Source organism: Myotis myotis, unplaced genomic scaffold, assembly GCF_014108235.1.
Source record: "Myotis myotis isolate mMyoMyo1 unplaced genomic scaffold, mMyoMyo1.p scaffold_m19_p_2, whole genome shotgun sequence".
In the NCBI taxonomy this organism is placed as follows: Eukaryota; Metazoa; Chordata; class Mammalia; order Chiroptera; family Vespertilionidae; genus Myotis; species Myotis myotis.
In genome coordinates this window covers 8,840,836-8,866,717 of record NW_023416324.1, presented here as the reverse complement: position 1 = coordinate 8,866,717, position 25,882 = coordinate 8,840,836, and the positions used below count along the sequence as shown (strand labels likewise).

At 57.6% G+C, this 25,882-nt stretch overlaps 1 protein-coding gene across 19 annotated transcripts in view; it reads right to left on the bottom strand.

Annotated features, from left to right (window-relative positions):
• Positions 1-1,890: 1,890 nt before the first annotated feature.
• Positions 1,891-25,882, bottom strand: part of ARHGEF10L (Rho guanine nucleotide exchange factor 10 like) — a 148,339-nt gene continuing 124,347 nt past the window's right edge. For all 19 annotated transcript variants that reach the window (XM_036353074.1, XM_036353083.1, XM_036353080.1 and 16 more), the window contains 3 exons: positions 12,173-12,347; positions 5,208-5,330; positions 1,891-3,926 (listed from right to left, as the gene is read on the bottom strand). In XM_036353074.1, coding sequence (XP_036208967.1) covers positions 3,379-3,926; positions 5,208-5,330; positions 12,173-12,347 — 846 coding nt within the window. In that variant the 3' untranslated portion in view covers positions 1,891-3,378. The remainder of the gene's footprint in view (positions 3,927-5,207; positions 5,331-12,172; positions 12,348-25,882) is intronic.

Sequence of the window (25,882 nt, the reverse complement as noted above, 5' to 3'; positions counted from 1 at the left end):
GGCCCTCCCCCTTTCTCGGCACACCCTCCCCGACCCCAAGCCCATACCCCGCTGGCACCTATGCCTGCCCTGCCCTCTAACCATGCACTTCCTAGGGGCAGGGATGCCACTGCCTTGCTCACCTCCACAGCCCCAGCAGCCAACACGGTGCCTGAATCCAGCAGAAGCTCAAGGGGCTTCTGAACGATGTGGATGTGAGACTGGCTCCTCCGGGAGTGCGGCCCCACCGGCTGGTGAGGACCCGGTGGAAACATCCTCTCCGTGCTGGCTCTTTGCACTGGGTTCCCAGAGCTTCGAGCTTCTCGGAGGGTCCAGGTGAGAGGTGTGCCTCCCATCTCCACTGGGCCCTGCTTTCCTTCTCCCTTGTCCTGGGGCTGCCGCTCTTGGTGAGTGTGGAAGAGAGAACAGACGGGTGGGTGGCTGGACAGACTCTCGGACAGATGACAGATGGCTGGGTGGGAAGGTGGAGGAAACACTTCCCTTTTGGGCGGGGTGTTTGGGTTTTGTTTTTTTCTGTGCAGGCAGCTCTAGGAATATAAGGATGGAGATCGAGCCAGAAGGAATCCAGGACCCTGGGCAGTCCCACCTGCCAATTCCCCCATAGCCTGGGCTCTGCTCCCACCACCAGAACTCATTCCATCTTCCCTCAGACTCAGGGACCTCAGCCCCATCCTTGCCTTGCTCTGTTGCCCATAGCAACAACCTAGACCAGCCATGGGCAAACTACGGCTGAATAAAACTAAAAAAAAAAAAAAAGACCGTACCCTTTTATGTAATGATGTTTACTTTGAATTTATATTAGTTCACACAAACACTCCATCCATGCTTTTGTTCCGGCCCTCCGGTCCAGTTTAAGAACCCATTGTGGCCCTCTAGTCAAAAAGTTTGCCCACCCCTGACCTAGACCCCACCTTCCATGTGGTGAAGCCCCAGCTTCCTTCCTTCCCAGGTTGGCAGAGCCAAGGTGTCCTGCTTCCATACCCTCCAGAGCTGGGGCCCAGCCTTTTTATCAAAACACTAGAGGCCTGATGCACGAAATTTGTGCATGGGTAGGGTCCCTAGGCCTGGCCAGCGATCAGCTCTGATTGGGGCCTTCCAGCTGCCCACTGAGGCCTTCCTTCCTGGCTGCCAGCTGCCAGCCGGGGCCTTCCTTCATTCCACGCCACCCCCTGGTGGTCAGCACATGTCATAGCAAGCGATCGGACTCCAGGTCTCCTGGTCGAACTCCCGAGGGGGCACTTTGCATATCAGCTATGTGTGTGTGTGTGTGTGTGTGTGTGTGTGTTTGTGTGTGTGTGTGTGTAGATTAGAGGCCCAGTGCACGAAATTCATGCAAGGGCCTTGGCTCCGGCCCCTGCCCACCACCACCACCACGGCCAGGGGCCTCTGCCACCTCTGCCTCGGCCCCTGCCCGCTGCGACTTTGTCTGGAAGGAAGGACATCTGGAAGGATGTCTGGTCTAATTAGCATATTACCCTTTTATGATTATAGATATTCAGAAAAGAAGCTCCCAAGAGCCCCTTCTCGAGTAGAAGGGAGCTTTCCAGAATGGTGGAAAAGGATACGAGACACCCAGGCCTGTCCACCTCCTTGTCCGACAGCCGGCACTCACCTGTGGGGCTCTGCAAGCTAATGGGATGAGAAACTGAATTTGTCATTTAAGTTAGTTGTAATTAATTTTAAAAATTAAGTAGCCATCGGTGACCAACAGCGACCACACGGAACGGCACAGTCCTGGGGCTGCTCTCGTGGCAGGTCTTCGGGTGCCGGGCCTGGGCCACTCCTGCCGAGGGCGGCGGCACTCCGGCTCCCGGACACTCCCCACCCAGAGGCAGCTGCTCGGTCTCTCCCCGTGTCCCATCTCAAAAAGAAAAACCCCTCAATCCAAGCACCGGTGTTATTCTCGCCTTTTATTCCAGCATCTCCCAGAGCGCCAATATGTACAGACTTTATTTATACACAGATAATATACACCATATATACGTATTTATATATATTCACACACCAGCCCACACGCTCTCATACACGCACACGCTCACGCCCTCCCAGGAGGGGCGCGGGCCGCCTCCGGACAAGAGGCGCTGGGCTTGTCAGGCAGTTGTGAGGTTTTGTGTTTTGTTTTTTAAAAAAGGCCATTTCCTCAGAGGATTCTTCCCTCTCCACAAACCCAAGCCCCTCCCCCAAACTCTAAATTTTATCTTGTTTTAAAAGGAAGAGGTTTTCCTCTGCTCAGCCAGGACAGTTACTAGAGACCCAGCCCGTCCCCCTGGGTGGTTCCTAGAGACCCAGCCTGTCCACATGGGTGGTTCCTAGAGACCCAGCCTGTCCACATGGGTGGGTGTTAGAGACCCAGCCTGTCCACATGGGTGGGTGTTAGAGACCCAGCCTGTCCACATGGGTGGGTGTTAGAGACCCAGCCTGTCCACATGGGTGGTTCCTAGAGACCCAGCCTGTCCACATGGGTGGTTCCTAGAGACCCAACCTGTCCACCTGGGTAGTAACTAGAGACCCAGCCCGTCCCCTCGGATAGCAACTAGAGACCCAGGCCCCTCCGCCTCTGATAGCAACTAGAGACCAGGCCTGTCCACATGGGTGGGTGTTAGAGACCCAGCCTGTCCACCTGGGTGGTTCCTAGAGACCCAACCTGTCCATATGGGTAGTAACCAGAGACCCAGGCCTGTCTCCCTGGGTAGTTACTAGAGACCCAGGCCTGTCCACCTAGGGTAGTAACTAGAGACCTAGACCCCTCCACCTAGGGTAGTTACTAGAGACCCAGGCCTGTCCACCAGGGGTAGTAACTAGAGACCCAGACCCCTCCACCTAGGGTAGTTACTAGAGACCCAGGCCTGTCCACCTAGGGTAGTTACTAGAGAGCCAGACCCCTCCACCTAGGGTAGTTACTAGAGACCCAGGCCCGTCCACCTAGGGTAGTTACTAGAGACCCAGGCCTGTCCACCTGGGGTAGTAACTAGAGACCCAGACCCCTCCACCTAGGGTAGTAATTAGAGACCCAGACCCGTCCACCTAGGGTAGTTACTAGAGACCCAGGCCCTTCCGTCTGGGTAGTTATTAGAGACCCAGGCCCGTCCACCTGGGTAGTTATTAGAGACCCAGGCCCGTCCACCTGGGTCATTACTAGAGACCCAGGCCCGTCCCCCTGGGGTAGTAACTACAGACCCAGGCCCTTCCGTCTGGGTAGTTACTAGAGACCCAGGGCCCTCCACCTGGGTCGTTATTAGAGACCCAGGCCCCTCCACACAGCCCTGGGCAGGTCCCTGGAAGGCGATTCCACCCACATTCCCGGGGGCCCTGGCTGGCTGAAGATCCCACGCAGGCCGAGAGTCGGGCACGGCTGCAGCTGTGCTCCCTGGGTGGGGGCTATAGCGTCAACAACGGCACCTGCCAAATGAGGAGGGTGCTGTCCGTCTCCCCGCAGGAGGCCGGCCTCCCGCCCACACCGGAGGCGGAGGCGCTGCCGAAGTTCCGGTAGCCCTGCCCGCCGGAGATGATGGCCACGGAGCAGATCTCCTTGCGGTGGGCATCGCGGGCGCAGGGCCGACTGCGCACCCAGACGTCAGGGTCGTCGGCCATCTCGTAGATGGAGCCGTCCTCCTCGCTGTGCTCCAGGGCGGAGCCATCGGCGGGCGCGGGTTCCCGCACAGAGAGCAGCGGGCCCGGGAGGTGGGCCGTGGAGCGCAGCCGGTACTGCAGGAGAATGCCCTTCTTGCGGGTCAGCTCCCGGCCCACGTGGCCGGAGGGCGCGGGCGCTGGCTCAGGAGCCTGCCCGTCCGGCTTGTCCTCCTCGGCCCTGGGGCCCTCGGCCTCCTCCTGGTCACTCCGTAGGATGTCCAGGGCCAAGATGCTGGTGGCCACGGCCAGGAAGGTCACAGGCCCGCAGTGACCGTTGAGGGAGACCATGCCTTTCCCTGCAGACGTGGGGCGGAGAGAAGGGGCCAAAGGTCCAGAGCTTTAAGCAAGGCACCCACACATCTCTGGGAGAATTGATTGTGGAGTTGGGGGGGGGGGGTTCTATGCTCCAGGCTACCTTCTTGGGTGAAGCAGGAGGACAGGAGTGACCTTATAAAGCACCGGGGGACCCTCAGTGTGAAAGCGCCTGCAGCTCCCTGCCTGAGCCACCCGCACGGCTCAGGGCCTTTGCCCCAGCCATTGCGTCCACCTAGAGAACCTTTCCCACCCACCTGATTCTATAACATCCTTGGAAGCCCAGCTCGAGCTCCTCCACAGCACATCCTTCTGGAAATCACCACGGAGAGCTCATCACTCCTGTCTCTGTGCCCACAGTCCCTGGGCGCCCCACTTAGCACCTGCCACCCTGGACTACAGCCGCCCCACCAAACCATCACTCCTTGGGGCAGTGGCCGGCACACGGTGGCCCCTGGAGTGTGGCCCTTCCACAAAATACCACGTGCGGGCACGCACGTACAGCGCGATTGAAACTTCATGGCCACACTCAAGGGGCCAAAGAGCCGCATGTGGCTCGCGAGCCGCAGTTTGCCGACCACTGCCTTAGGGGCAGGGTCTCTGCCCGGTATATCCCTGCAACCCCAGGACCCAGCCCAGGATGAACAATATGATCTCTATGATGCAAGCAGGAAATCTCAGAATTTAGGGTGTTTCTTTAGCAGAGAGCTTGAGATCTGGTGGGGCTGGTCTCCCTCGGGGCTCCTCCCTCCCACTCACCCCTGCTCCCAGGGAGGAGGCACAGAGCGGCCCAGAGCTCTGGGTCCTCCCTGACCCACTTGTCCTCCTGGGCCCTGCTGCCTCACATCAGGGCAGGCCTTCCTCTAATCCACGCACACACATTTGTACACAGCCCTCACCCCAAGGAGCCCGCAGTTATTTCTATCTCTGGAGCCTGGATGTTTTGGAGCTGCTGTGGGGAGGGAGCAGAATGGGCCTGGCAGAGCGTCTGCCATCAGTCAGGTGTCTCAGCCAGTCTTCAAACCACCTGGCCAATATGCACGACTGTGCCCATTTGCCAGAATGGGGGACTGAGGCTCAGAAAGAAAGCGGGAGACTATGGGGCTGAGGTGATTTGATTGCATTGTACCACAGTGCAGCCTGCGATGGCAGAGAAAACTGGAGAACAGACACCCCACAAACATCTGGGCATGAACACCATGCCCCCAGGCCCCTCCATCTGCAGCTGACCCCTGGGCCCCGACAAGACTTTCCCAGAACCTCACCTGTGATCTTGGGGATGCCTTCCAGCCGAGGCACAGGCAGCAGGACGATGACACCCTGGTCGGTGCCCACCCAGAGCAGACCCTGGCAGATCAGGAGGCTGGTGACACACACGTGCTTCTGGCCTGCAGAGAGAGAGGCCAGTGTGAGCAGCACGCTCCCTGGGGGCAGCAGTGGGTTCTGGGAGCCACCTCAAACTGAGGGAAGGGTATCACCCGGGCTCCTCCGGGGAGACAAGCAAGAAGCTGGACGGGGTGTGGGTAAGAGCTGGGGCGTGGGAGGCTGCGTGCTCCCTCCCCCAGCCTCAGCTTCCTCCCGTGTAACCTGGGGCTGCTGCAAGGACGCAATGAGGGAATGTCACAGAGCACGGTGCAGGCCCCTGTGAGCTCCCGCATACAGGGGCTGGGTGCTCTGGCACACGGGGCAGGCCCGGGGGCCCACACCAGGGTCACCGCCAGCCGCCTGGGAGTGAAGCCAGGGGGTCCTGGGAGGGAGCAGGTTTGAGGTGAAGAGGAGGTTGGTGCAGACGGGATGCGTGGGAGGGGCCAGGGTGGATACGAGAAGCAAAGCAAACTGAAAACCTGTTGCAGCCCCTAGCTTTTCAGCCCAGGCTTGACACGTTGCCCATGTGGGCCCTTCCGCCCTGCAGTCCCTGGGCCCGACAGTGCAAAGGACAGCTCCGCGCCAGGGACGAGCATGTTTCTGATGTCGGCCCAGATTAGCTCTTGTTGGCTATCCCCTGGGTGCTGTCTCTTCCTTTTAGCACACAGCGATGGCAGGGAGGGTCCCACTGCCCTTCACGGGGAGGAAGACTGTGGGCTGCAGAGCCAGTGCCGAGAGCAGGGCAGGCAATGACGTTTCACAGCCTTGTCCCGAGGATGAAACATGGTGTGCACAGACGGTGCTGTCGGCCATGACAGTAGTTGCTGTTCCATTGCCAACAGTTGGGTCAGTGAGAATGGGCGTGAAGGAGAAGCCCAGAGCAGACGCCTGGCTTCCCCGAGGGCTGGCCCGCTTCTTGCCCAGATCCTCCTGCCCCGCTGAGAGGGGCTGATTCTCCCCTAAAGGAAATTCTAACTCACACCATGCATCTCGGCAATCACAACGCCACGTGATGTGTGAGATGCTGCTGAGAGCGGTGGTCCTCAACCTGGGCCTGCCGTCGGCACCACAGGAGGGCTCACAACCGGGGGCCGACCCCCTCGAGGTGAGGCCCCAAACGGCATTTCTAGCAAGGTCCTTGGTGGCAGGATGCTGCTGGTCCAGGGACCGCACTTTGAGAAAACTGCTTTGGAGCGTCGGCAGTGCTCGTGTTTGCTCTCGTCTGACGTAAGCCTTGCAACCACTGAGAGGCCTGAAGGCGCAGATGCTATGCCCATTTCCCAGAAGGGAATGTCAAGGTCCAGAGTTCTCCCAGCTGGTGAGTGCAGGGTCGGGAGCCGCACTCAAGCCCCTGCCTATTACAGCCCAGCACTCCCAATGCCTCTCTGCTCTTGCACAAATTGCCTCAGGTCCATACGAGGAGGGGTAGGGGCCTCCTCTGCAGAGCAAACCGTCTCGGAGGAGAATGCTGGGGCTCCAGTCACCCCAGAAGAAGGGTTTCCATCTTGGGGTCCCCACAGCCTTGTCTAACCCAGCGTGCCAGACCGTCACTCATCCATTCACTGGAACCCTGGGATATTCCCAGCACCTGTGGTGTGCGGGATTCCGCCCTCGGCGTGGGAGGCACAGCAGGAACCACACACAGCGTTCTGCTCTTGAGGAGCAAACATTCTAGAACTTTCTGGCATGATGCTAATGTTCTCTACCAGAATGCCCAATTATATAGCCACTAACCACGTGACTACTGAGCCCTTAAAATGCGGCTAGTGGGGCTGAGGGTTGAATTTTTCATTCCATTTAATTTTAAATGTGGCTACCGTATCAGCGCAGCCCTGGAAAGGGAACATGGGAAGTGAAAACATAAACGAGGAACACAAACACTAACAGAGGATTCCAATGGGGTGATGGAGCAGGGGAGGGGGATCCTGGGATTTCATACCTCCATCTGCTTCCAGGAAGGATGGGGAGGCAGGGGTGAGGATGCAAGATCAGGATGACAAGGAGAAGGCAGCCACGTCAAGACCTGAGCCAAAGCCTGGGAGACAGCACGTGCAAAGGCCCTGTGACAAGAATGAGCTTCGCAGGTCGGTGGAACAGACTGAAGCCAGTGCAGCTCGGAGACCAGGGCAAACTCGAGATGAGCAGAAGGAGGTCAGGAGAGTGGACGAGTCGGGGTAAGGACTGTGACTGCTCATTCTGAGCGCGATGAGACGCTACCAGAAGGTCTAACCGGTGAGGGACAGGCCTGATTTTAGAGGAGCGTTTAGCAGTGAGGGAAGAAGGGCGTAAGATGGGGACAGAGACGCAATGGTGGCAGGAAGAAAATGAGAAGCCAACAGGTCTGAGATCTGTTTTGAAGCAGAACAACAGACCCGCTGACTGACCCGAGTGGGAGGAGAGAAAGGGGAGGAATCAAGGGCAACTCAGACGGTTTTGTCTCGTGCAGCCGGGTACATGGCAGTGACACCGACTGAGATGGGGGAGGAGCGGGCTTGGGGTGGAAGTCCAAGTTCTCCGCTGGATGTGTCGCTTGAGATGCACGTTAGACAGCCAAATGGAGCTGTCAGCAGGCAGGGAGATATATGAGTCTGGCGATGTGATGCAAACTCAAAAAGCCATATTCATAGTATTGATTCAACGTGGAAATGCAAACCACACCGAAGAAAAGCCAGTTCATCACTTGACGGCAGGCACTATTTATTTCACACACAGCATCTGCGGGTCCGTGGGCCGGGACTCTGCCTCCTCCTGCGTCAACTACTAGGACACCTGCGGCCCTACTGGGTGTTCCTGGCCCCGGGAAGTCAGAGCAACAGGCTCAGGCTACGAGCTCCCTCTCATCACCAGCCGTCTTCCCTCCTGGCCCCGGCCAAGGTCTATAACCACCCTCTTCTTCCCCTTCCTTATTTGCTGTTCGCTGTCCCAACTGTAAGCTTCATGAGAGCAGAGGCTTATCTGTGCTCAAGGTCCATTCCCAGTACACGGCCCATGGCAGACACTCAACAAGTATCCGTGAGTAAATGGGTGAATGAATGAATGAATGAATGAAAAATATAGGAAAGTGGAAAAGGACATGGGTGCTGATGTCAATGACTAACTGTGAGAATTAACAAGTCACTTTCATTGATCAATGAATATTACAAACCTACCTAGCTCAATTTTATGGTTATTAGAAATATGCATATACATATACAGCACATATAGAGATAATATATATACAAGGTTGAGCACAGCTCTTAGCCCTAGTACACAATCAATAAAGGCGGGCTATTAGGAAAACAGCTATAATTATTAAAAGGACCTAGACTCTTCCGACCAGCTCCACCAGAGCCATAAACCCACAAAAACAATAAAGCCAAGCGCGGAAACAGTGGCAAATTTTTTCTAGCACCTCACCTCCTGTTCCGGAGCCCCGGGAGCCTGAAGACCAGAAGGAGACCATTTCCTGATGCCCCTGCATCCTCCCGCCCACCCCCACCCCACCCCCCACCCCCATATCCGAAACCCAAAGGAAGGCAGCGAGAAACCCAAAGAGATGCCGGAATTGAGAAATGACTTCATCATCAGACCTCATTCCTCGGCCCTTCCTCCTCCCCCTCCGCCTCGAGGGAAAGAGCAAGGCACCTCACAAACAGTCCGAGAGAAAAAAATCCTAATGGTGGATAAATATTTTATCACAGAGACTTAATGCAGCAGCGCGCAGCTCGCCCGAGCCATCTATCTGGAGATATGCAACTTTAAAAAGCTCGGGCTCTCGGAGAACGTTTTATTAATGACCTGTCTAGTTAAGAGGAGGAGGGAGTTTAGGCTCAAAAATGCATTAATACCAGTCGGGTGCCGAGTGGAAGGCAGGGGTCGGGGGAAGGAAGCGTGATAAATATTTTACGTCCCCTTAAAGAAATCCACGCTTAAAGGAGGAACAAATTTATTACTAATTATGCAATTATTTCATTTGCTGGTGTGGGCGAAGAAAAAATACTTTCTAAATATTTCTAATAAAGAAAGTAAGAGTCCCGCTCTGTTGTTCTTTAGCCGAGGCACAAGGTGGGTGGATTTGAAGCTGCCCTCTGCCCCATGCTAGCTCCAGCCCAGCATCCCTCGGGTGTGGGGGCCTTCGGGCGTGGGGGCTCTCGGTGTGGTGTAGGAACGGTCAAGCCGGAGGGAGAAGGCCCAGGACAGTCACCTTCGGGAAGCCCTGTACCCAGGAACCTCAGCCTCCATCCCGGATGTGCCCAGGGCCCAGCCCCAAAGAGGTCCGGCAAGCGTAGGGGTGGCTCTGTCTGCTCTGATGTAGCTGATGAGGAGGGAAGGGCATGGACTCGGCGGGTGGGGGTGAGCAAGGAGCCCCTTGGGAGACGCATGGCCCACAGTAGCCGGTGTGACCAGGGATGGGGATGGCCGAGAAGGCATGATGGAGCTGATGACGGTGAACAGCGACTTACTCAAGCCAGAGGCTGCACCGTCTCAGGCCCACGCCTCCCTGAGAGGCAGGGCCCAAGGAGGAGAGAGGTTCCCCACCCACTCCCAGTCACCGGGCTGCAAAGTGGCAGAGCCAGGATCCCAGCAGGGCCTGCCCGACTCTAGGTTCTGGCCTGTCCTACACGGCATGGTCAAGCTCTGACTCAAATCTCGGCCCCTCACTGTACAGATGGGGAAACGGAGGCCTAGCAAGGGGGACTGCGCAGTAAGTCTGTGAGGGAGCTGCGATTCGCGCCCGGCTCCGGCCTCATCAGCAGCGTGACCTTGGGCCAGTCGATTAACCTCCTGGGCCTCGGTTTACCTGGCCCTGAAATAATCATCCCGATGACGAACGCTCTCCCTTCTCTAAGGGGTAAGTGCAAAGAACCAGTCAGCCAGGGGGCGTGGGCCTGTGTTTTGAACGTCCACAGTGAGTCAGCTGCCCCGCTGGGAGCTGGACTTTTTCCACCTGCAGCCGATCTGCCCACAAATCCACCTCTGGGCCCCGGTAACCGTGACGCTTCCTCTCGCTCTCCCCACTCCCACAGATGAGCTTGACAAGATCGGAAAGGCCCAGAGATTGTGCGACTTTCCCCTTATCCCACTAACTTGAAATAATTTAGCTATCAGCGTGAATGGGGAAATATTTTGTGATACAGAGACACATCTATCATAGCTAAATGGATTTACTGTGTAGAATGGCTAAATCCTATGAAATACAAAAAAAAAAAATAAAGCTGCAAAAGAGAAAGACCCATAACACGGGCCCCGCAGGCTCCTCCCACACCCCAGGGAACATGTTAGGGGGCATTTCTTCCCCTGGTATACCCACTACACCCCAGACTTGGGCAAGGTGCCTTCCCGCACTAATGGCATTTACCAGGAGCCCGGAGCCACCTCCAGTCCCACAGAGGGACCAGAGGTTCCGGGAGGCAGAGACCTGCCCAAGACCCAAACGTGATTGAGCCAGGACTCTGGGCCCTCTAAAGTCATCCCTTCCCCCCTTACACACAGTGGGACTCTGAAGGGAGTCTGACCTCTTGCGACCCCAGTCCTGCCCCTGGCGGGCGGCATGGCCACAGACCGGCCTCCTGACCTGCTGAGCAAACCTCAGTTTCTGCATCTGTACAGCGGGGACAACCCCCACCTCGCGGGGTTAAGATGAAGTGAGACCCTGTGGGTCAAGCGCCTGGGACCTCGCCCACGGTAGGGCTCATGGCGGGGTGGTAGTTAATTACATTCTATCGCTGTTTGTTGTTGATCTTGTTGTTGGTACAAGATCCCCTGTGGCCACAAGTCAGGGACAGTCTCAACGAGCTGGGAGGAAGCAGGGGCCAGGGTGATTTCCAGGCGCGCCACGTGGGGTCAGGAACCAGGCCTCTGGGGTGAGACAGGCTCCCACGGCCCCCAAGTGCTGGCCAGCGTGCCCGCCCTTGGCCCAGCCTCACACACGGGAGGCCAGTCTCCCGGCTCAGCTGCTTTTAGCGACGCTGTGGCCCATCTGCCCTCAGCCTGCCATGCCTGCTCTGCCCCTGGCCCCAGGGCCCTGCAGCTCCCCAGCTGCTAAGACCAGCCCAGCCTGCAGTGGTTGGGTCAGTCGGCCTGTCTGGTGGAAGCGGGGCCAAGCAGGGAGGCAAGGCGGGCTGTGCAGCTGGCTCTGTGGTCTGCTCTAAGGCCAGCTGTGGGCGGGAACGGGCCCTGAGCAGGTGGCCGCCCTGCTCTCCCAGCACAGCCTGCGGGGGTCTGGGCGGCAGCATGGGCAGCAGATGGTAAGGGAGATGCCTAGAGCCAATTCCGCCAAAGCCTCAGACAGATACGGGGCAGGGGTGAGGTGCGCTCCAGCCTTAATCCTCGCCATCACGTCTCAGCAACAGTTCTGCAGGAGGAGGCACAGGCCCCGGGGATGCTGTCCAACCCCCGCTCCCAGCCTGGCCAGGGAACTAAAAGGGACAGCTGCCTTTCTTAGAAAAACCTCTAAGAAAAGAGCCCCTTGCTTGGCCCTCGCTCTTCCCCTGCACCTCATCCTGAAGGTGATTCGAGGCAGAGTTGGTTTCCTGTCAACCTGAGGAGTGGCAGGTGTAGACAGGCCTGGTTCCCACCCAGAGTGGCTTTTTAGCAGCTGCCTGGCGTGGGAGAGTCCACTGAGCTCAGAGCCTCCCTTCCTGCGAGCCCGCGCCCCCCGTGCTGCAGGCTGAGGGGGCACGTGGTGACAGCGAGCAGGGCTTTAAAAGGACAGTCCCGGGCTCGAATTCTAAACCCTCCACTGCCCGCCTTGGAGGCCCCGTTTCAAGGCCGACCTAAGGCTCCCACAAGGTTAATGAGATGGGCTGGCAGGATGCACCTCAGCCGGCGGCTACTGTCAGCGCCCTCCCTCCACAGGCCCGGGACGAGGCCCCCGCAGCCTCACCTGGCAGGAGGAAGGTGGTCCTGGTGGCGATGTTGATCTCTTGCAGGTGCTCCAGCGTCTCCGTGTGGAAGAGGCGGATGGAGGAACCGGAGGAGAAGGCCATCCAGACCCCGCTGCCCGCCTTCACCATGTGCGTCACGCTCACGGCCTCATCCTGGTGCGCCTCGAAGCTTTGCTGCGGACAGAGTGGCGGTGTTGGTGCTGGGCCAGCCAAACACCTGGGGGCCAAGCTACTCCGGCCTCTGCCTGAACCAGCTGAGGCCGGAAGGAAACCCCAGGAGCCCAGCAGTGGCATGTTGGTAATTGTTTAACAGGCAGAGGTACCCTGGTGTGTCATGTATGCCAATTCCCCTGGTGTAAATACTTCCAACAGGGCCAATCTCAAGCTACCCACACGACATCACTGAACAAGGAGCAGGGAGAAAGTCACACACACCAGGCTCTTAGGAGCTGACAGGCCCCGGCTCTAGCACGCCACCGTGACAGGAGAGAAAGAACTAAAGTCAATGGAAGGAGGCAGCCGCTTACATATTATCTAAAGTTACAAAGGCAACCAACACAACTCCTGGGAAGAGAGGTGGGTGCTGTGAGCCAAATCCTCACCTTTTACAGTGGGAGGCAACACAGAACGTCCAAAATCGGTAAGTCAGGAACCAGCAGGGCAGACAAGTCACAGTCACGCAGGTGAATTGAAAACAGAAACAGGTGACAAGCACTTTCTCCCCGGAAGGGGCCTGGGGATGAGCCATTCTATGCTATTTGATTTTTTTAATAGGTGTATGTATAATTTTGGTCTTTTAAAGAAAACCTCTTTTTTAAAGAGAGAAGACAGTCAGAGTTCCATCCACCGCAGGACAAAGTTCTTTAACTCGGCACTCCGCCCACCTCTGCCTCAGCTCTGCCGACAGGCTCCCTCCACTCCAGGCCGACCCGAGCCTGGGCGGGAAGGACACTCAGAAGGAGCCACACGGCCATGCCTCCGCCCTCATGGTGACCTATGTGCTGTGTGCATCACCCAGCGCCCTCCTTTCAGCACCTGAAGACTCCCCTTCGGGGTGATGCCCCTCTTCCATGAGGCACCCCCGACCGCCCTTGCACCGGACCACCTTCTGCACGGGGTTCTCCACTCTCCAGCCCCGTGACACCTACGCCACCCTGTGTCTGCTCAGCGCCTCCCACCCCGGACTATGATCTCCAAGGGCAGACACTGAGCCTCAGGCCCATCAGTGCCCCCTGCTCGGCACAGGGGCCAGCACACAGTCACATTTGGTCACAGAGTGAACGGACAGACCCTTGAGCTTCATCTACAACATCCAGATGTTGCTCCAATGCAGACAACTGCAGCACAGAGACTGGAAACAGCCTAAGTGCCCACCCAGCCATTGGGGACAGTCAGGTAACTCCGGTGCATCCACTCGGTGGACTGTCCACACCCACTCAAAATCGTTTACACAGGCTGTGTAAAGAACATAGAAAAATGTGAATGGTAGAGCAGCAAGTGCAAAAAAAAAAAAAAAAAAAAAAAAGAGGGAGGAAGACGTGCAGGCGAGGAGAAACCTGAACGCCCCATGGGCAGGGCCTCGTGAGTTTCCTCCTTCCCTTTCCTCTGTAAAGAGCACAGAAACCCGAAACTGCAGGAAGATGTTGGACAGAACATGGATTTGCTACCAGACCTGCTATTAGAGCTCATTTCCTCAGTAACTGCACAGGCCTGGGCCTCAGTTTCCCATCTGTAAGTGGAAGTTGTCATGAGGTTACAGGGACCTGGGTGAGGGGGAGCTCGGTGCAGGCCCAGTTCCTGATATGGTCTCATTCATTCAACAGATGTTTTTGAGCTCCTAATATGTGCTTGGCATGGGTCTAGGTGCTGGGAAGGTAATGATGAATGAGATCACCCAGGGGCTCTCACGAAGTGTGTGTTCCCAGTGCAGAGACCAGTGAAACAAATAAACAGATAAAGATGACTCCAAATAATTAAAACCGCTGCACAGGAAAAAATGTTGGGAGCCATTAAGGTTGGGGTGGCCAGAGGAGGTCTCTCTAGGAGGCATTTAATCAGAGACATTAAAAACGTGAAGGAATCAGCCCTGGGATAATGGGGTGAAGGTGGGGAGAGCATTCCAGGCAGAGGGAACAGGAGGTGCAAAGGCCCTGGGGCAGGAATGAACTTGCCATGTTTGAGAAACAGAAAGGTGGTCAGTGTGGGGAGCACAGTGCTAAGACAGAGGTGGGAAGGGTGGGAGAGGTGGGCAGGGCCACCTTAAAATCCAGTGAAGAGTTTGATTGTAAGTGCTGGAGGGAGCTGAGCTGGTAAGTGACATGATCGGGTTTACCTTGGAAAGGGGCTCAGCTCATCAGCTGTGTGTGGCAGGAGCCTGGAATTCCAGGCCTCGTGCGAACTTGGTGAATAGGAGGCGGCAGTAACACGACTTGGCTTGTTTTGCTGCAGAGTCACTCTGGCCAGAGCCTCAACCCAACTCCATACTGTCTCAAATCACCAAGAGGTTTCCCATGGAGACAAAGAAGCCGGTGGGGGTTAAGGGATCCTCCAAGGCAATCAACTCGAAGCTCATTCCTGATCTCATTCCTGATCCAAATGCAGGACCCAGAAGGGCAAGACTTTGAGATGGCCAACAAAATTGCTTTTTCTAAGCCAGCCCCTGATGGCTGAGCTCTGCGTCCCAGCTGGGGGAAATGGGGTGCTCTCAGGAGGCAGGGTTCTGAGGCTCACCCCTTACTGGGGGACCCTGAGAGCAGCAGCGATAGCTCCCTCTCAGACAGGAAGTTCACCAAGGGCAGGGGCGCATCTCCATCAAAGTGGGGGCTCCCCAGGAGCGAGGAGAGGACAGGGAGCTATTTCCTCCCTCAGACCGGCGGCTCAGACTAGGGGCTCCCGGGGGGTGGGGGTTCTCTGTCCCTCTTTCCTCAGCACCCCACCCCAGTGAAGGCCCAAGTGCGGGAGACTCAGCCAGGGAGCCTCTGGAATTTAGGGAGGCTGAACCCCTCACAGCCTCCACCAAGCCAAGTCCAGACCATGCAATGCCAGGGCAGGGGGGTGAATTTCCATTTCTCTGTCCTTTCACCCCAAGCCTGCTGCCCATAGTCCTGGCAACCCTAGCTTCCAGTTCTCTTTTGTTTTCCTCTTTTTTTTAACCTTTTTATTGAATCTAGTGGGGTGACATTGGTTCATAAAATTACACAGGTTTCGGGTGTACAATTCTATAAAACATCATCTGTACACTGCACTGTGCTCACCACCCCAAGCCAAGCCTCCTCCCATCACCACTTAGCCCTTTACCCGCTTCTACCTCCTCCCACCCCCTCCCTCTGGCCACCACCACACTGTTGTCTGTGTGTGAGGTTTGGGGTTGTTTTGTGTTGCTTAATCCCTTCCCCTTTTCCGCCCGCCTGCACAGCTCTCTCTTCTTGAGAGGTGCCTCCTTCCGGGAAACCCTGGTGGAGGGGGTGTTACCCTCCAGAAGAGCCTGTGCCGGCGACAACTTTCCTGAAAGCCCGCACGCAGGCCGAGCGCCTGCTCAGACAGGGCCCTCCCCGGGGCCTTGCTGGGAGAGGCCCGGCGAGACCTCGCCGATGAGACCCTGAGGCCCAACCTGACTTCCCAGGCCGCCGCCCTCGGTGAGGAGGTGGACAGGCGGATGGGGAGCAGGTGCTCCGTCCAGGCTTTTCCAAAGGCAGCGCGCACACACTTGTGCACAAGGCAGCTCGCACACACTTGTGCACAAAAACGTATGCACCATCAGGAAGGCGGGTGCGTGCTCACACGTGTGCAGCGAGGCTCCTGCCCGGCTCCTGCAGAAAAGGGAGCGTTCCCTGCCTCCGAGAAAGCCAGCCCGCGCTGAAACCGAGAGGCCTGGGACCACGGAAAGCTGCCCCCGAATCTGCAGCCAGCCGGCCCTGCTGCTGTCAGAACCGAATTAAAAGAGAAGTCAGTGATGAAATCCAGGCTCATTTCTCCAGAGGCCTCACAAGTCTGTCTCCAGGCCCAACGGGCTTTGCACGAGGCCTGCGCAACCCGCCAACCCAGTGGTAAGGCGGGTGGGGGCAGGGCAAAGGTACATTGAACCACAGCACAGCAGCCCCAGCCCCTCGCTCCTCCGCTGTCTCTGGGCTCCCCTGGACCCCTCCCTAAGCCAGGGCACGCAGGGCAGGAGCAGTAGCACGCTGGCATCATGTGCCTGAGGAGGGCTGAGGAAGCGGAGGGCAGCATCCCGTGGGTGTAGGCGGCAGTGAGGCCCAGCCCTCGCTGCCCACTGGGCTCGGGCTGACAAGCCACGCAGCTGGGGTGCTCACTTGCCCAGAAAGGAGCTCAGAAATTGCAGGGGAGGCTGTCACCTCAACAAGGGCAGGGGCGCATCTCCATCAAAGTGGGGGCCTCTCCTTTCCTCCCCCCCAGGGCCAGGAGATACACTGCCCACCTGGCCCCCCAACTCAGGCCTTGGCTTCCTATTTCTCACCTCTGGATGCCTCCTCTAACCCCTAGAGGTATTGGGGGCCCAGGAGTGGGGGCTTTAAAATGACCCTAGGAATTGGTAGCGGTAGCGGTAGTGGTAGTGGTAATTAAAGGGGAGGGTGTTGCTAAGGAACAATATATCCACAAATTCTCCAAGGATCACCTGCAGGAAACCTTACATTACAAAGGGAATCTGGTACCTTTATGATGGGGAGACCTGGCGAACCCACCTGGACCCAGCGATCCCACCTGGACCCAGCGATCAAGAAGGGGGCCAGCCTGTTGTCCCGCCTCCTTGGGTGATGTGACAGGAAGTCACATCTGGCCAAGCATCTGGCCACGCAAATCTCGTCACGAGGAAACAACTGGGCAATTCCAGATGATGGGACTTTTTAGAAGACACTGGCTTGGACGTCTCAAAAAAGTCCATATCATGGATACACACACACACACACACACACACACACACGCACACACGCACACACGCGCGCTTAAAGGGATTATTCCTGATCAAAGGGAGACTAAAGAGACATGACAACCAAAGGCAACATGCAGCCCTTGCTGGATCCTGGGTGGGGCTGGGGAGGAGCTACAGAGGATACTCTGGTGAAAATGTGCATGTGGACAGTACATTGATGTCAAATTTCTGGGTACGTTAAATGCTACTGAAGTCACCTAGGAGAGCCTTGCTGAAGTATTTGCACATGGAGGGTGATGATGCCTACAACTGACTTTTAAATGGTTTACCCCAAAAGGGGGGGGCTTTATATGCATAATTGTGGGGTTAGGAATTATGACAAAATGTTAAATGGCTTACTAGATGAATATATGCGTGCTCACTGTACTATTCTTTCAACTTTCTGGTAGTTTTAACTTTTTTAAATAAAAAGTTGAGTAGGGAGAAGCATTTATTTAAAAAATTAAAAGCGGGCCGCCGGAGGGGAGGCCTGGGCCTGCCGCTGGCTCCCAGCTTGTCCCTGGCCCGGGAGCTGGGTCTCCTCTCTCTGTCCATGGTGCTGGGAGGCTCCAGGGCCAGGGCTGCACACTGGGTGCTCCCTGCACGCTGGCTGCAGTCAGGAGCCGGTCGGGGCGCTGGGAAGAAACCAGGTTTCCTGCACCCGCTCACGGTGCCCTGTCCCCTTCGCCCTGTCCCTGCAGCCTCACGGCAGCCCCCCACAGGACTGCACAGAGGGCTTCGGTGAGTGACACGGCCCCAAATAGTGCTGACACAGCCCAACCTCCAGTCGTGCAATATTTATGTGCCTCCAGGTGACGCTCTGTGCTTGGTTTTTAGAAATTCCCAGGTGAGCAGCTCAGAATCCAAAGTCATTAGAGCTAAGATGATGCCAAGGAGCCGGGAAGGAACGCTGGGGCTTTCGGGGGCCAGGAGTGCTGGGGCCAAGGCCGGGGGCTGGCAGCTCTGTTGGTTGGGCTCCCACTATGCGCCAGGCTTTTCCCAGGCCGCAGTGTCCCATCCTCACGGAGACCCTTATGAGAGAAGAGGAACGGGCCCAGAAAGGGGACGGGATGAGCCGGGTGACCCACGGGCAGGGGTGGAGCTGGGCGTGGACCCAAGCTCAGTGATCTCCCCAGCACCTTCAGGCCCAGCACCCTGGCGGGGTGCAGTGCGAAGGGGCTCCGGCCCCCCACTCCCTGCTCAGTCACCACCCCTGCTGGCCTGGGAGGCCCATCCTGGGCCGGAGACCAGCCATAGAACCTCAGAAACTCTGCCTCCACCTAACACCCGGCAACACCATTCCATCCTCATCTAACAGGCAGGACACCGAAGCTTCTAGAAGCCGTGGTGCAGAGTCACTCTGTCAGCCGGAGGTCACACTCCAGCTGAGTAATGGTCACTGAGTCACAGTGCTTAGGAAACGGGGGAACCCAGGATTCCAGCTCAGGGTGACCCACTTGTCCAGTTTGCCCAGGGAGGTCCCCGCTGTAGCACGAGACATCGAGCTCCTCATCCTGGGCAAACCGGGGCGGTTGGTCACCCTCCTGGGACTCCAAAGCCCACACGCAATCTCCGAGCCCCGCACACACACATGAGCCTCGGCCGACGCCTAGACACTCTGCCGTCAGAATCCGACCCGGTCTAGGCCGAGCAACCACACGCTCCAAGCAGAGCTGCCCTTCCAGGCGCATTTCTTCTTCTTTTTTTTTAAATACATTTTTATTGACATCAGAGAAGAAGGGAGAGGGAGAGAAACATCAATGATGAGAGAGAATCATTGATTGGCTGCCTCCTGCACGCCCCCTACTGGGGATCAAGTCCACAACCCGGGCATGTGCCCTTGACCAGAATCGAACCTGGGACCCTTCAGTCCACAGGCCAACGCTCTATCCACTGAGCCAAACCAGCCAGGGCATTCCAGGCGCTTTCTGACTGAGGCATCCACCCCACCTCTCACCAGCAGTCAGTTAACGTCCCTGGGTCTCAGTGTGCTCATCTGTAAAGTGGGGATGAGGCCATTCCTAACTAACAAGAGACTTCACCGGACGCTGGGCTCTCCTAGCTCGGGGCCCCCACGGAAACCTAGAAGGGACAGAGGGGCAGACAGCCCCATCAGCTTCAGGACTGAGAGCCAGTCCCAAACTTTTAGCAACCCACTTTGGAACTGATGGTGCAAAGTTTGGTGTCTTTGCTGCATTTTTCTAGAAAGATGGCCAACCGGCACCCAAAAGTTAAACTTTCTGGCGCTAAGGCCTACTTGTCACAAAGCACATAAGAGGGTGGGCACAGAGTTTGGGGTTGACCCCTGCCACCCCAACCACAGCCCAGGCCGAGGCACAGAGAGCGCCACGGCTGGGAGGCTATCGGGCTGCGGCCGCACTGACATTTTGCCTTTAAAAACAAAACAAATTAAATCCTCCGGCGCATCTGGCTGTTCTGGGGGAAGCGGAAAATAAAAGAACGTGGACTCGATATTCTCCTCATTAGTGCTATTTAATTTCCTTTTGTTTTCTTCAATTATGCGAGCTAGCGCAGCGGTTCCTCTCCATGGACACCTGAGGGCAGACCTTTGCATGACCGTGCCCCGGCAGCCACTCCCGCCTGGCCCTGTACAAGCAGGTGCCTGGCGCCCGCCCCTGGCCCAGCCGTCGCAGGGACCTATAGAGGCCGAGCAGTGGAGACGGGACGTGCACCTCCGGCACCTGTGCATGCCCGGGCTGCAGTCACGCAGCTCAGCTCACCTCACGGTGTCCTGCAACCCCCACCAGGAGGTGGGACCCCTGAGCCTCTGATCCGGGGAGGGAGCGAGGCTCAGAACCGAGTGAACCAGCCTGGACAGAGGAGGCGGAGCTGTGTGCCTGGCTCGCCCTCCGCATGACACTCACTGTGGCCTGAGATTATCTTGTCAGCTGTTTCCTACTCAGGACAGGCCGTGAGGCCAGGGGCTCAGAGCCAGCCTGTCAGGTCCAAGTCCAGCTCCACCACTTCCTGCCTCAGTTTCCTCTGCTTTCAATTGGGGGTGATAAGAGAACTGGTGCAAAGGGCTGCTGTAAGGATTACAGGAGTTGCTACTTGCCAAGGGCTTGGAACAGCCTCTGAGAGGAGTGTTTCAATAAGGGTTAACTCCCTGGGGGTGGTCTCTGCCAAGGTGTGACCCCCACCACCACACCCACCCCAGAGGGGCAGGTCCATGAGGACAGGGACCTGGTACAGGGACTGAAAGTGCTGGCAGTGCCTACCCCTGGGCCACGGGCTGGAAGAGCCAGGGCCTGGAAGAGGCAGGGAAGAGGCAGCTGGACAGTTCTGAAGCAGGGTTTGATGGGAGCTTTGATCTGGAAGGATCCCCAGCAGCCAGGCCTCAGAACTTAATTACAGATGTCTGGCTATGGCTGCTCTGCACTCTATTTGCTTCCCAGCTCCAAGAGCAGACCGAGTTGCACCTGTAGACCCTGCCTGGGCCCTTTGCCTCTGGTCATCAGAGCACTACTTACACTCTGTGCTCTACATATATCAAGTTTAGCCTGGAGTATGTTCTGTAATTATCCCATTTTACAGGTGGGGAAACTGAGGCACTCAGTGGTCAAGCCAGGAGCTGAAGCTAGCCAGCCCAGCTCCCAAGCCCACAATGACCACCATCCGAGCTGAGCTTGGACCAGGCAGCCGAGGAAGGCAGGAATGCCTCTCCAGGAGGGTCCCGCCAGGCAGACCCTCCCCCGGCCCGGCTGCGGGCCTGAGCTGGCAGCACCTAAGGGCTTGAGTGAGCACTCAGCACCGGACGGCTAAACCTCTACCTGCGTGACCTCATTAGATGGTGACTACACCTGCAGCCCGGCTCTGGCTCGCAATCTCAGCCTCCACTGTACGTGAGGGCCCAGCACAGGGCCCGGCACCCGGTAGGTCTGTCCCTGGCCCCATGTGTCCCCGCCCAGTCCAGGGGCTGGACGGCTGCTCCCTTGGTGTCTGTCCTCTCCGATCACTAGCAGCAGCGCTCAGAGGGAGTGCAACCATGCAGAGGTGGGAGGACGTGGAGGAGCCAGGTGGAGGGAAGGACAGACAGACCCTGACAGCCAGGGCGCCAAGAGGGAAGAGGGCTGACACCTGCTGCCATCGTCTGCCCCACACTCACCTCCAGTGGCCACCCCCTGACCCCCTAGTCTCTGCCCAATGTCCCCTCCCATCGGCCTTCCCCTGCCGCCTCCCTTCTCTCCTCTGTGGCTTTACAGAACTTGTTCCTGAGCCCACAGCTTCAAACCACGTGGTTTTTTCCAACCACGAAATCCTCTCATCAACGTAAGTCTTCCGGGCCTGGGGCTGGGGGTCCTAATATTGGATAGAAGGCCTGAGCTCTTCCGGATGAGGAGAGAAGGGGCCGGAGCCCTGCCCTTAGCCAGCCCAGCCCCTCAAGACGTGCCCCGAGACACCCCGGACTCAGGAGCAGAGTCGGCAACCACAGTCCTGAGCCCCCGACGCCCCCAGGACCCCCAAATCCACCCCCACGCCCTGCCCTTCACAAGCCTCCTGAAAGGAAGTTCTTCTGAGCATCTAACCTCAGTTCTTCATGCTGCTGGAAGCCACGCACCCCCCTGGAACTTGTTACTGTCAGAGCCTCCAGGGAAGTCTCCGCAACCTTTAGAAAAATCGATTTCTCAAGTCTCACCTGCCAACTTGTAATTTGAAAAAAAAGAAAAAGAAAAAAGAACAGGATGTCAGCAATAACAATGCGACACACACCAAAATGGGAAAAAATTAAGGCAGGACTGCTGCACTGGGAGGACTCCGTGGAGGGAGGCGACCCGATCCCCAGCCCCTGCCGGCCCGAAGGCGGGGCCCGCAAGAAGGACTTAGCGGATCTTTCCGCCCTCGTGTCAATCTGCATACCATTACCCAAGAAGCCTTGCGCCTGAGTTTCGCTTTTGCAAATTCCCACCCGTTTCGTGTCATAAATAAGATAGGAGACAGAAAACTAATACAGCCCCGTGATGCATTATTCATGCTGCGCCTCACTGTTATGATAGATTTACAACAGCTAATACATGCAAACTAAGTTTGGGCACTAAACGTGAAAATTAAGGGTGGGGAAGGCGTGTACCTGGGGGTGGGCAGGGGGAAGTCTGAGGGCTGCTAGTGCCCAGGAACCCGGAGGAGTTTCTCATCTAGTGACAGCAGGTATCTGTGCCCGGGAGCCACTGGGAGGCATGTGTCCGCCAGCCCGGAAAGCGGTTCAAATCAAGCCCTCAGACCCCTGCTCTGCCCACATCTCCCTTCCACACTTAGCGGACACCCCCCCACCCCTTACACACACACACACACACACACACACACACGCTCCCCCAGGCAGAACCCATTTCCCTAAGGTAAAAGCCCTCTGTCCTTCACAGCCCCTCAGTGAGCACCTACTATGCGCCAGGCATGTCCTGCCAGGGTGGGGAGCCAGGGTATGTGGAGGGGGTTGGTCTGCACAGGCTTCTCCGAGGGTGGGGGAGCCGGGGTCTTCTGGGAGAGGGTTGCCCCTATTACCCCTCACCGCAACCCTGTGGGCGGGAGCCAGGCCTGGTCCCCAAACACAGGCACAACTTGCCTGTGTTCCGGCCCCTCCCAGGCAGGACCAGGAGCCCCGAGGGGGCTCTGGGAAAGGGACTGCCACGGAAGCGTCTCAAGGCTGGCAGGTCAGACAGAGACCTCTGGGTGACCCGGTTGTCCCGCCCACATATGTCCCACCTGCCCCGAGCAGGACCCACCCTCCTGGGCACAAGACCCTCTGACCAGCCCTTTACCAGATTCCTTCCGCCTTCTCCAGGTGTGGCCCCTCTGTCCCGCTTCCTGGAAGGCACACGTCCTTCCAGGACACTTCCCCAGCACACCGGCGCCCTGAGCCTCCTCCCACCCATTGTCAACCTTCCACCCAGAAGGAATGGTCACGGTGTCACAGCACACTCCCACCAGCCCCCCTGGGGCCTGCCCCACACAGGCAGGGCATCCCCACCTTCTCCCACCATTACTGGCCGAGAGGCGGGGCGGGGCCCAGCCCACGGACCCAGCAAACCAGACAGGCCAGGCCCTGTGCTCTTCCATGGACAGCCCAGCAAGGGCCGACGGACCCTGGTCAGCAGGTAATTTCAGACCATGGTCAACGCTCTGATGACAGTAAAGGCAGGAACTGTGTCAAGACTGTGACAGACAGAGGAGACGCCAATGGAGCCATCAGGGCGGGTCCCACCCAGGAGGTGGCGGCTGAGCTGAGATCGGCGTGAGGAGGAGGAGCTGCCCTAGGGAAGCTGAGGGAATGGTGTTTCAGGCAGGGGAACAGCAGAGGCAGAGGCCTGGTGGTGGGAAGGAGCTTGATATGTTCAGAGGCCAACAAGGGGTCAGCGTGGCTGGGGAGCAGGGCCACCGACTACAGGTGGAAGGCCTGCCTTCTGGCTCACCTCCCCATCTACAACATGGGCCCAGCTGGTCTCCGCCGCGACAATCACATAGAACCCAGCCCCATCTCCACCCCCCATCCCTGCCGCCACTGCCACCTCCTACGAGCAGGGGAGACGGAGACCCCAGCCCGCGCCGTGTCGGGGAGCAAGCCTTGCCCGGCGCCCAGATCGCCCCCACTCGCAGAGCACACCCCGCACACCGCAGGCCTCCTCTCCGCCTGTCCCCAATAAGTTTTTTTTAAATTGAGATGCAACCATCATCCCTCCGCTGGTTGTCCGCTCCAGCGATCGGTAAAATGAACTCCAGACAACGGGATCAGACTCTGAAGGTGGCCGCCGATGGAGATAAGGAACGCGGGGATGCAGTGTTGACACAGGCCTGGCGAGCTGCATTACTGTTTAACAGCCTCGCTGCTGCCGCCACTGGGATCAAGGAGCTGAACAAGCGGCACACCCTGAGCCAGACTGCGGGCGCTGCTCCCTGGGGGACGGGCTCGGCAAGGTCAGGGGCAGCCAGCAGGGGCCAAGTGGGCCTAATGGAGACAGCCCGGGCGGCCCATCTTGGAAGCCTCCCGGGGAGCCGTCCACACCACCCCGGGGCCCACACATACCGGGTTGTCTTTGGCTTGGCCTTGGCTCATGGAGCTCTCTCTGCCTAGAGCATCCTCCCGCCTCCTCTCTCCCTTCACCCCTCAGAGCCCAGCCTCCTCAGGGATTCCACCCCCCTAGAACTTCCCTGCTCCCGTCCCTCCTCTGGCTGCGTCTGGCACCCCCTCCCATGGTTCCAAATGGGCCTCCTACTGGCTGACCCTGAGCTCCTGGGGAGCCGACACTGGGTCTTCCTCATGTCCATCCATCCAGCACCCTCCATGAGGGCCAGGAAGGCAGGACACCACCTGTCTGTCCTCCATGACCCTTTCCGGTGCACCTGCCACGTGAGCTACGTGAGCAATCCTGGGCCCCAAAGACGTGTTGGTGGAAAAAGCAGGTGTGTGAACAAATGAGAGCTCCCGAGAGGGCACGTAGGATGGGACAGAAACTGCAGGGGGCAGTGCAGCCCAAAGGAGACGGAGCCTTTAGCCTTCCAGGGCGGCCGGCACAAAGGTCAAGAGCAGACTCGGGTGTGGGGGGCCTGCGCTCAGATCCCAGCTCAGCCTCCCTCTAGCTGTGTGACCTTGGGCCAGCCACTTAACCTCTCTGTGCCTCTGTCTCCTCGTCTGTAAAGTGGGAGTAATAAGAGTACTAATCTCAGAGAGGGATTTGGTGATGAAGTTAATTTATGCAAAGTCCTGAAACCCGTAGATGGTCCACATTAAGTTCCCAGTATGTGTTGGCTGCTATTACCCCCTGGGGATGAGAGAAGCCAGGGAGACTCCTTAGAGTTGGCACACTCCCTAGATCAGCGGTTCTCAACCTGTGGGTCGCGACCCCTTTGGCCGTTGAACGACCCTTTCACAGGGGTCGCCTAAGGCCATCCTGCATATCAGATATTTACATGACGATTCATAATAGTAGCAACATTACAGTTATGAAGTAGCAACGAAAATAATTTTATGGTTGGGTCACAACATGAGGAACTGTATTTAAAGGGCCAGAAGGTTGAGAACCACTGCCTTAGGTGAACCCCCTTATGCTTTGGAATTTGGGCCAGAGCCACAGCCTTGGTCAACAATATACTCCTCTGGGCTTGGAGCCCTGAACAGCATTAAGTATCTCAAATCCCCAGAGCGGGTTTTCTGGAGCCTGAGGGGCAGGGGGGGAGGGAGGGAGAGGAAGGGTGGGCTGGTAAGCGATGCCCTCTCTCTAAAGTGAGGCGTTTGGCTGAAAAGCTCACACAAGGGCCCTTTCCTGCAGGTGCTGAATCCTCGGCACCCGTGCGAGGCCACGGCAGCCCAGACAGCAGCGCCATCTCCAGCCCCCTCCTCCGAGCCTGGCTGGCCGTGCGAGGCACCAAGACGAGATGAGAGGAACGTGGAGCCCAGACCAAGGTGGAGCAGCCATGCAGATGGGGAGGCCATTAGCAGCCCCAGACCAAGCTGTTTTCCGAGCTGGCTCCCTCTCTATTGCAAGCAGCAGCGGAGCGCGGCTGTATTAAACATGCACGGCCATCACCTCGTTACTGTGCCCGAGGATCGTGTGTGCTGAAGGCGAGCTGCCCACACAAACTTTGCCATTTCCCTGGCTGCAGACCAGGCGCGTGCTCCCGCTGGCCCCGCTGGGAAGCCTCCCTCCCCACCCACTCCTCCATCCGCCTCCCCCACCCAGCACTTTCCGACACCCTCCATGGTGTGCAAAGCAGGCGAAAGGCCATACTGATCCCTTTCTAAGAGTAGCGGACCCAGAACTAGCCTTAAATC